The 10,807-nt window shown below is 34.8% G+C and overlaps 3 protein-coding genes across 4 annotated transcripts in view; 1 reads left to right on the top strand and 2 right to left on the bottom strand.

Moving 5' to 3' along the window:
- LOC107707181 (26S proteasome non-ATPase regulatory subunit 10-like) overlaps window positions 1-1,178 on the bottom strand; it is a 6,469-nt gene extending 5,291 nt beyond the window's left edge. Inside the window, exons 1-2 of the mRNA XM_016511117.1 lie at window positions 1,064-1,178; window positions 855-953 (exon numbers count right to left, since the gene is read on the bottom strand). Of these exons, the coding sequence (XP_016366603.1) occupies window positions 855-953; window positions 1,064-1,177 (213 nt within the window). The 5' untranslated portion in view covers window position 1,178. The remainder of the gene's footprint in view (window positions 1-854; window positions 954-1,063) is intronic.
- A 1,218-nt stretch (window positions 1,179-2,396) lies between these two features.
- LOC107707209 (NTF2-related export protein 2-like) lies at window positions 2,397-3,927 on the top strand. Of its 2 annotated transcripts, XM_016511142.1 has the most exons (5): window positions 2,397-2,565; window positions 2,670-2,751; window positions 2,842-2,928; window positions 3,047-3,191; window positions 3,278-3,927. In XM_016511142.1, the coding sequence occupies exons 2-5, from the start codon at window positions 2,737-2,739 to the stop codon at window positions 3,460-3,462; spliced, it is 432 nt and encodes a 143-aa protein (XP_016366628.1). In that variant the 5' UTR covers window positions 2,397-2,565; window positions 2,670-2,736; the 3' UTR covers window positions 3,463-3,927. The 2 variants fall into 2 exon arrangements, with proteins under 2 accessions (XP_016366628.1, XP_016366627.1); XM_016511141.1 differs by having other exon boundaries at window positions 2,397-2,751.
- Window positions 3,585-10,807, bottom strand: part of LOC107707180 (long-chain-fatty-acid--CoA ligase 4-like) — a 16,759-nt gene continuing 9,536 nt past the window's right edge. Inside the window, exons 5-12 of the mRNA XM_016511116.1 lie at window positions 9,947-10,018; window positions 9,722-9,861; window positions 9,460-9,629; window positions 9,259-9,333; window positions 8,335-8,526; window positions 8,113-8,227; window positions 7,833-7,990; window positions 3,585-5,321 (exon numbers count right to left, since the gene is read on the bottom strand). Coding sequence (XP_016366602.1) covers window positions 5,164-5,321; window positions 7,833-7,990; window positions 8,113-8,227; window positions 8,335-8,526; window positions 9,259-9,333; window positions 9,460-9,629; window positions 9,722-9,861; window positions 9,947-10,018 — 1,080 coding nt within the window. The 3' untranslated portion in view covers window positions 3,585-5,163. The remainder of the gene's footprint in view (window positions 5,322-7,832; window positions 7,991-8,112; window positions 8,228-8,334; window positions 8,527-9,258; window positions 9,334-9,459; window positions 9,630-9,721; window positions 9,862-9,946; window positions 10,019-10,807) is intronic.

The raw sequence follows: 10,807 nt of genomic DNA, 5'->3' as shown, positions 1-10,807 counted from the left end.
TTTCACCTGTAGTAAGTCAGTCTTGTAACTAGGAATGTACTACAACCTTTGGAAAATAAAAAAACCCTTTTGGGCAATTACAGTAATTGTTTTCTAAGAAGAATTATGTACTGTATGTACAGTAAGGAAGATATTGGCAAAATCTCACCTGTAGTAAGTCAGTCTTGTAAGTACAAATGTACTACAGCCTTTGGAACATGAAAAAACCTTTTAGTCAATTACAGTAATGTTTTTGAAGATTAATTATGTACTGTATGTACAGTAAGGGAGAAATTGGCAAAATTTCACCTGTAGTGAGTCGGTCTGGTCACTAGGAATGTACTACAACCTTTGTAAAATAAAATAAAACCCTTTTGGGCAATTACAGTAATTTTTTAAAGAAAATAGTTGTGTACTGTACATACAGTAAGGGAGATATTGTCTATGGCGACATATTGGTTAAATATTTTCTGTCAGTTTGCCCACAAGGCATTTACTATGGCGTTGTAAACATAATTTGTATTAATTATTGGACTTCGTTTTGTACTGAGAGGTAAATTTGCAGACGGTCCCTAAAGCAGCCTAGGCGAATATCCAGCGAATATCAAACCTAAAACTAACTTTACCGCGCTCCTGGAATGACATAAAAGAGTAAAGAACTCCACCAAGAGGATATGCAGTGAATGACAACGTGTCAGTAGTGCTACTATCTGGACATGTAACCACAAAAACCCTGATGTCATGTATGAACTGCACATTTAAATGAATTAGAGATCAGTAATAACACCGAGAGGAAAGTTTCTTTTGAAATACAATAACATTAATTGATGCAGCGTAAGGCTTCTGGACTGAAGCATGACACAATGCTGACTCACATCATCTTTGAGATCCACTTCAGCTCCAAGATCCAACAGAAACTGCACGATTTCCACATGTCCAGCTGAACAAGCCCAGTGCAGAGCAGTCCTGCTGTCCTGTATCAAACGGAATTTTAAACACGTGACTGTAACTTCTGAATCAATGCACAGACTTCAATATAGCATCATGCTGAAACTGTGTATGTGCACCTACACTGCCCACATACCTGATCTGTTCTCGTCGCTTGTGAGCTGTCAGACAACGCGCATTTCTTCAGTTCTTCAAACTTCCCAGTATAAGCCAAATTACAGATTTCTACATTTGATACTCTTACCTCCATCTTTTGGGGAACGCCAGTATAACGATTCAATCCAAATGGCCCCGCCCCAAACAGACAAGCTGCAATTTCTTCTTCTTCTTCTTCTGATGTATATTGGCGGTTTTGGCAAACCAACTTAAAGGTGCATTACCGCCACCTACTGATCTGGAGTGTGGAGTGAAGCTTCAATTTCATTGGATAAAACGACTTACTTTGGTGCCGCAGAATGGTGCCTGATTAAAAGAAATATACAATAACTAACAAACGTATCTAAAATTGTAATAATAACGCTGATTGAGCCATTCATTTGGCTAATTTGTAGGTTATATTATATCCGTATGATTTCATTTAAACCCAGTGTAGCCGCACATACTTTATATTTAGAAACTTTATATTCTATAAATTCTTTATTTTTATTTAAAAGGATATGTGTGTTTTTTTTTATTTTTATAAAACCCCTCAAATTACTTTACATTTATTTTGGCTTTGTGTTACATTTTGGTGTATAATACAAAGAATGAGAAAGCTATGAAAACATTTTCAAACAGTCGTATTTCTGTTTTGAAAAAAAAAGTACTATTTTGGCTTCAAAAATGATCGTAAGACAGATGTTCAAACATTTTTATTAATTAATCGTATTATAATTTACAAATTTACATATGCATATGTAAACTTACTAACAGAAAATGTAACTCTATTGTTAAGCTGAGGAAAATCAGAACAGTGGACTAAATTAAAACAACAACAATAAGATTTCTAATATTTGTGCGTTTGAAAGTATGTGTTTTAATAATTTTTGTACTTTGCTTTGCCTTTTGTCATCTTTGTATTTCATTTCTTCCTGTAGTTGGGAACTTAATGACGGTGTAGGTGGTTTTAATAAAATGGGCAAATGAAATAAATAGTAATGTATTCTTTGATTTTATAAGAGATACAGGGTTGGTAAATAGAATTTAAAACTCTGTTTCACACTCCGGAGCAGAAGGTGGCGGTAATGCACCTATTTGCGTTGGTGCCAGCCGCCGTTAAAAACCAAGAAGAAGAAGAAGAAGAATGACGGTGTAGTTTTCCGGCGGAACAATAATCGTGAACACACACATTTGAGCACATTTTTCTCGATGTCATAAGATTTCTAATATTTGTGCGTTTGAAAGTATGTATTTTAATAATTTTTGTACTTTGCTTTGCCTTTTGTCATCTTTGTATTTCATTTCTTCCTGTAGTTGGGAACTTAATGACGGTGTAGTTTTCCGGCGGAACAATAATCGTGAACACACACATTTGAGCACATTTTTCTCGATGTAGAATTTTTTATATAACGTTATATATAAGAGTAAGAGAGCGTAATTCTGATATTGTTTTACACGCAATATCACCCTTTTCAACGTGGGGATAAACTAAGATTACAAGTAATTTTCTTACATACTGTAATTTTACGCTGCGCAGCTTTTTTCATCTGGCGCGTAACGTTACCTACATTTTAAATCGCTCTGGTTATTGTATGTTTTAATAGTAGTTTGGATATCAAATTCTCACAACGACTGAACATCACAAACAGTCGGCGGGAGATCGGTGACTTCATGGCTTCAACGGTGGTGAGTGTTCATTGATGCCAACATACATCTAAATACTTATGCAAATATGTTGCATAACTGTGCTCATCAGTTGTGTTCGGTACTGATCAGGACTTCAGGACTCTGGTTGATCAGTCATGCAGATACTCGGACGAATTCGTCAATATCTATTATGACTGTATGGACAAGAGAAGAAGGGTATGCTCATCTCATGCTTGGAATTTGAACTGCACTTCTAATAGCGTGTGTCCCGATCTGTTATGCTAATTAACATAATGCATTTAACGACTTCATGATAATGAATCAATGTTTTCAGAATTTGACGAGGCTGTATCTGGACAAAGCTACGCTAGTGTGGAATGGAAATGCAGTCACAGGTCATGATGCTCTCAGCGAGTTCTTCGAGTCTCTTCCTTCCAGTGAATTTCAAGTGCAATCTCTTGACTGCCAGCCTGTGCACGGTATGCAACAACGTGCTCATCATATTTTAATTATTATTATTAATATATTTCCCTATTGTTTTATCAAATACCATTTTTCTTTTCAGAACAAGCAACTCAAGGCCAAATGACTTTGTTGGTGGTTACAGCTGGCTCAGTGAAATTTGATGGAAACAAGCAGAGATACTTCAACCAGAATTTCTTATTAACTGCCCAAGCCTCTCCTAACAGCGACCAGCCCGTATGGAAGATTGCAAGCGACTGCTTTCGCTTTCAAGACTGGGCAAACTGAATTGCAGCTTCAAATCTTTTGTATAGCTTTTTTTCATTTTTGTAAACTCATTGCAATTTAATATGTTCTGTAAATAAAACCCATTGACCATTAAACTGTTTCTACTATGGCGTACCACACAATTTGAGTAGAAAACGATTTTAATTGTCCTCAGCAAATATAACATACAGTGAACCACAATAAATAAGCATCATAGAACATTCTACAAGTGAATTCACAATTTATCAATGCAAACATTTGACTGCTGTATAGTCTAGCTTGTGGTGACTTGAACCCTGAGGGTTGTGTGGGGAAAAAACTGATTAATTTGTTGGCTTAATGGCTATTCGTTTAACAATGGCTAAAAATCCCTGACAAAAAGAATAGTGCAACTGACAAAATAATTATAAATAAAACACTTTCTAGAATGAGACATTCGGTAACCCAAGAGCTAACAAATTACAGTGCCTGTAACAGATCACACTTCCTTAAAAAAAAAGGAAATAAATTAAACAAGGATTCAAATGAAATGTCTAGGTTTGACCAAATAAATTAAAATACAGAATACAATATTAACTGACTGACAAGGGTTCCTCAACCTCAAAATTCATATTCTTGGGTTTGTTCCTTTTCAGCTTTATACATTAAGTATTGAGGACTGGTTTAATGACATATTACCAAATATATTAAAAGCCTGCAGAAGTGGAATTTGCGACAGACAAGCGAGCTTGTGACAATCAAGACACTGTTAACAGTAAAATGAATGGTTTGAAAAAAATCTTGACGTGAAAAGATGATACAGATATAATACAAACTTTACCTCTGGCTTGAGAGGGAAAAACTATTCCTAAAAAAAATGTTCCCTTCATTTAAGTTCAGTCCACCAAACAGGTCAAATGAGCAATAAACTACTTGCCAGTCATCTCAACCTGTCCTGAGTCAATCCATGCGCACTAGTAAATGCGTCAATTAGTATTCAAAACATTACATACATTTTCATAACCAAAACAAAAAGAAATCTCAAGTATATAAAAAACATGGTTTGTAACCATTATGAAGACTCTAACTCCTAGTGCGCTGCATGAATGAAGCACAGGAATCAAATACTAATTTGCAGCCAATAGGGAATCAACATTTAAAATAGTGACCAATCAGAAGGCACAGAAACATCACTATATATTACTTGCGTCTACAAGGAGGCGGAGTTCCGCTGTGCAAAGACTTCACCTCAGCTAGCGGTTTGTGTCTTCAAATTCTATTAAACCAAACAAGTGAACATTTTTACAAACAATAGAATTTCACACGTTCGAAAAAAGAAAGCGCAGGGTGATGGCAGTATATCGCTGTTGTATGGATGAAATCCTTTTCACAAGAGACTCCTTTTGTATACAAAAAGGAGAAATTAGTGAATGCTTTATGCTGGATAAGATAAATATCGTCCTTTACCCAACAGGTCTCAAACTAATCAGCTACGACATTAATTGTAAACTATTTCACAGCAGAGAGACTACAGAGCTCTGAATGAAAAGCCCACAAAGCTCAGGAATAAAAATACACAGACCAATGGCTTATCAACACTGTTCGTCTTTGAAAATTTGCTCGCATCACTAAGCAATGGGCAGTGGTGACAGTTGTGGCAAATGGTGTTTTAACATTTATTGATATACAGCAATGTTGTACAGCAAGGAGCTGATGAAGATGTCTTTGGCTGTGATAGAGGTCCTACTTGTGGCCATACATTCTTTCGATGTCATTGAGATAGTGGTTCTTCAGTTCTTTCCTCTTCAGTTTGAATGCGTCCGTCACCAGGCCCGTTTCAGGGGTCCAAGGCTCCGGGCTCAGATGGACCATAACTGGTATCTCAAAGCGCTGGAGTTTAACTACAGTGATGGAAAGACCATTAGAAGACATGCTCTGAGTCCACAACATTTTATACAACTCCACTATTTAAAGGTTTTTAAAAGTCTCTTATGCGCACCAATGCTGCATGTATTTGATCAAAAATACAGTAAAACAGTAATACTGTGAAATATTACAATGTAAAAAGAACTGTTTTCTATTTGAATATATTATGTAACAATTCTGTGATGCACAGCTGAATTTTCAGCATCATTACTCCAGTCTTCAGTGTCACATGATCCTTCAGAAATCATTCTAATATGCTGATTTACTGCTAATGAAACATTTATTTTTAACAATGTTGAAAATGGTTGTGCTGCTTAATATTTTTATTATAAAAAATATATATTTTATTTCAGCTAATAATTTTCATTTAGTTTAGTGTACTAAAATAACGAATACATGAATAAAATTCAAAATGGAAAATGGAACTTCTTAATAAAACAAATTTAAGTAAATAATTAAAAATAAAAAACTAATACAATATTATAAAATGGATGAAAAAATAATAATCTTGTGCATGTTTTTCTTGCCAAAAATTCAAATTAGGCAGGCCTTCAGGGGTCTTGTCTTAATTAGATCAGTGAATTTCTTGTTACGGTGTCCACATTTTGTGTCCGCACTTTTACACCACATACCTCGCTGTAGGGGTGTGCGATATTGACAAAAAATTATATCTCGATATTTTCTGGGATTTTATAACGATAATTTGACGAACTGTTTTCTATTTGAATATATTATGTAACAATTCTGTGATGCACAGCTGAATTTTCAGCATCATTACTCCAGTCTTCAGTGTCACATGATCCTTCAGAAATCATTCTAATATGCTGATTTACTGCTAATGAAACATTTATTTTTAACAATGTTGAAAATGGTTGTGCTGCTTAATATTTTTATTATAAAAAATATATATTTTATTTCAGCTAATAATTTTCATTTAGTTTAGTGTACTAAAATAACGAATACATGAATAAAATTCAAAATGGAAAATGGAACTTCTTAATAAAACAAATTTAAGTAAATAATTAAAAATAAAAAACTAATACAATATTAATAAAAACTGAAGTGATACTATAATCTTAATGATACTAAAATAACACAGTTTGTAACATTATAAATCAGTATCAACTAAATTAATCTTTGCAATGCAGAGGAAACACAGAAACTGCATCTGAAGTGGCATTTGATGTATTTACACACTGTTTAATGCAGGACATGAATGCATTTAACCTGCAATTACAAATGGATAAATAATGTTTTGATATATTAAACATAAAACGTTAATACTGATATTTGAAATAATATAAATAATAAAAGGATACTTTAAATGTGAAATTAAAACCGCCAGTTCAGAAATCATTCTAATATGCTGATTTACTGCTAATGAAACATTTATTTTTAACAATGTTGAAAATGGTTGTGCTGCTTAATATTTTTATTATAAAAAATATATATTTTATTTCAGCTAATAATTTTCATTTAGTTTAGTGTACTAAAATAACGAATACATGAATAAAATTCAAAATGGAAAATGGAACTTCTTAATAAAACAAATTTAAGTAAATAATTAAAAATAAAAAACTAATACAATATTAATAAAAACTGAAGTGATACTATAATCTTAATGATACTAAAATAACACAGTTTGTAACATTATAAATGTCTTTACTGTTACTTTTGATCATTTTAATGGTCCTTACTGAATAAAAGTATTAATTTCTTTAAAAAATATATATCTTTCTGAATTCAACTTTTATATGGTAGTGTATGCTGAAGTTGCGTGAAGTCAGTGTCAAGTGTGCACAAAGTCTGATGGACTAAACAAACAACAAATTTAATGTGAAATTAAAACCGCCAGTAGGTGGCAGCAAGAAACTGTTAATAAGTGAGTCATTGCGATTGAACCGAATCATTTAAACGGTTGATTCATTCAGGAACGAAACACCGTCATGTTGCTCAGAGACTCAAAACAGTGTTGTGGCTGTGTTTGGAATAATTTTTTGTTGTCAAAATACCGCATAAACAGGAAATATGGTGTCTAAAAAGTCTCTTACTTAACTTCTTGTTTATTGAACTGCTGTAAAAAAAATCTATCACATTTCTAATCGTGGTAATTTTTGGAGAAAAAAACGGCACTCTTCGTTTGAAATTGATTAACTATATGAAGTGGTATAAATATATACATTTTCTGCCCCTATGTCTTGAATTTGTGATCATTCTAAATGTATGTTAATAGACTGAATCATGCAGTGAAAGAACGCACTCTAAATGCATACGCGCACTAATCTAAACTTCACGTAATGTATGCGTGCGCTCTGTAGGGGTGTTTTGAAAGTAATAACTCGGATCGGGGGCACAAAAACCTGATCGGGACATCCCTAATTACGATATTATCGCAGACTATATATATATATATATATATATATATATATATATATATATCGCACACCCCTACCTCGCTGCTATAAATACTGTTAGGTTATACTCACTTGAAGTTGCAACTTCTTTAATTTCTCTCAGAACTTCCCTTTCCATAACTGGGTGGTTGCAAATCTCTTCCCATGTGCCCTCAATGCCCTTCTGATTGGCAAGAGCTGTCAGGTTCTTTTGATTAGGAACAATGAAGCTGATAACGTAGTTCTGGTCACTGGTGGGCAGAGAGAGAGAGAAAAGAGGTCTGTATACAGTACGTCTGCTGTTCTAAAGAGAGGACCCTTTGCTAGGGTCAGTAACATCCCATATGTGTCAGACAAAGCCGAGCATACGAACCTGTTTGCGTAAGCACAGATGTTGTCAATGAGAGAGCAGTTCTTCAGAGCTGACTCAACTTTGCCTAAAGAGACATACTCCCCAGCTTGAAGTTTCACAAGGTCCTTCTTGCGATCTAGGCATTACATACAATAGATGTGAATAATACATATAGATAACAAATATATGATTTTAACTAAAACAAGAAAGAAGACATCATTATGACGCTGAATCTAAACATACCGACAATCTGAAGACAGCCGTCAGGGTGCATCTCTCCTATATCACCAGTGCAGAACCACCGCTGGCCGTTCTCATCCGCAAAGAAGTCTTCATTATTACAGCCTTCACTCCGGGAGTAGCCCATGGTCACATTAGGACCGCCGATGAGGATCTCACCACGTGGATGAGGCTTGTCATGCTTCGTATAGCCACCTGATGTATAAGGAGAATCACGACAGCTGTAACTGTTTGAATTTTTTTCAGGTTAAAGGGGTCATATGATGCGATTTCAAGTTTTCCTTTCTCTTTGGAGTGTTACAAGCTGTTCGTGAATAGATAAGATCCCTAAAGTTGCAAAGACTAAAGTCTCAAACCCAAAGAGATATTCTTTATAAAAGTTAAGACTCGTCCACGTCCTCCTAAAACGCCTCGTTTAAACATGCTCCCACATGTCTACGTCACTATGTGGGAAGATTTTTAGCTTAGCTTTATTTTAATGAACAAAACCATTTTTAATAGTTTCAGTTAAAAATACAAACACTGCTTCCCTGAAGCTCACATGACACCAAACATGATGCTTTTGGTGTCACTGATGCCATCAGATTACATTTACATTCATGCATTATGCAGATGCTTTTATCAAAATCTTATATTGCATTAAGATACAGCTGTATAAGCTCCTGCATTCTCTGGGAATTGAACCCATGACCTTTGTGATATTTTGTGCTCTACTGTTTGAGCTACAGGAATGCTGAAGTATTGGTAAAGGTGAAGAAAGACTGTTCCTCAAAGCAAGCTTTCGCATTACTTTAGTAAACTTGGTATATAGTGTATGTCTTTAGTGTTTATTTTTGTCCTTTTTGGAGATGTTTGGTGGATTACTTCTTTAAGATTTAAGATATGAACAAGTATCTACAATAAGGAAAACTGGTAGTATTTACCAACCTTCTGCCCAATCTTTGAGTTTGACCTCACAGCAGATTAGAGGAGCTCCAACTCGTCCTGTGCTATAGTCAGCAACTGCACAACATAGGAAGATGTCATCATTATTTCACAGTTTGAAGCACTGGGACAAAGCTCAGAAGTAATATTAAAATAGTGCAAGATGGGCCGGAAAAGATGCTCAGATGTAGCAGGACTCCTCACCCTCAGTTATAGTTCCCGCTCCACAGGTCTCAGTAAGACCGTAACCCTGACCAACAGGACAGCAGAAGCAGATGTTCATGAAGCGCTGAGTGGTGGGAGACAGAGGGGCTCCTCCGGACAGCATCATCCGCACGTTTCCACCCAGCAGAGCTCTGACTTTCTTAAACAAACTGAACACGAGGGAACAAAGACGATTAAAACTCCAGACTCATTAACAAGAGCAAATGTGATTAACCGAAGACCTATTTTAATCTCCTCTTACATATTGCACAGGGGCGCATCATAACCCTTCTTGATCTGCTCGAGCTTGTAGTCGTAGGCCAGTTTGAACAGGGTTCTCTGCACGCAGTTCATCTCCTGCACTTTACTCATGACGTTCTTATTGATCCGGTCCATTATTTCCTGACAGAGGAAACAGGAGTGTGAGATTTAAACATGATTGATGTGAATGAAACCAGGTGAAAATGTTTCGAGGAGTCTGACTTACAGGTACGGAGGCCATTAGAGAAGGTTTCAGCATGGTGCAGTCACCTTTACTTCCCTTCTTAATTTTGGTTGACTACAAAGCAAAAACAAGCCATTCAATCATCTGAGATGTAGAAAGGCGGGGCATAGAGGAGAAACAATAATGTACAGTATGTGGAAAATAATGTGTTTTTTGAACCTTAAACTGCATAAACACATTTCATTACAACTAATACAAAAAATAATGTTCTTTTTAGCAACGTCATATGACCCCTTTAAAGGAATAGTTCCGCCAAAAACAGCATTTCTTACTCAACCTCATCTCGTTTCAAATGTGTATGTAGATCTTTTTCTACCATAGAATACAAAAGCATTTTTAAAGAATTATTGTGCAGCACTTAACTTCATAGAAACATTCTTACCAGGAGTGTAATTTTAGTATTTTTTATATACTATTATAGTGTTTATTAATATTTTAAATTAGCTGTTACTTTTATATTTTCAGTTTTTATTTTAGTAATTTTATGTGCTTTTTTTCTTTATTATTATTATTTTAATATTCTATTTAGCTTTTGTTCAGTTTTAGTAATTTTATTACTTCAGCTTGCGAAGATGAACGAAGGTCTTACGAGTTTGGAACGACATGAGGATGAGTAATTAATGACAGACTTTTAATTTTTGTGTGAACTATCCCTTTAAGTTTTTTTATTTTTAATAAATTAGCAAAGATGTTAAAAACCTGTCTTTTGCTTTACCATTATGGTGTATGGACTGTAGATTAATGTGGGAAAAAAGTAAATTTAAAGCAGTTTAACATAAGGCAGCAACATAACAAAACATGGAAAAAAAAATGAAGGTATGAATATTTTCGCAAGGCACTGTA

This window comes from Sinocyclocheilus rhinocerous, unplaced genomic scaffold, assembly GCF_001515625.1.
Source record: "Sinocyclocheilus rhinocerous isolate Xijiao unplaced genomic scaffold, SAMN03320098_v1.1 scaffold174, whole genome shotgun sequence".
Classification (NCBI taxonomy): Eukaryota; Metazoa; Chordata; class Actinopteri; order Cypriniformes; family Cyprinidae; genus Sinocyclocheilus; species Sinocyclocheilus rhinocerous.
This window is presented reverse-complemented; position numbering and strand designations above follow the sequence as displayed.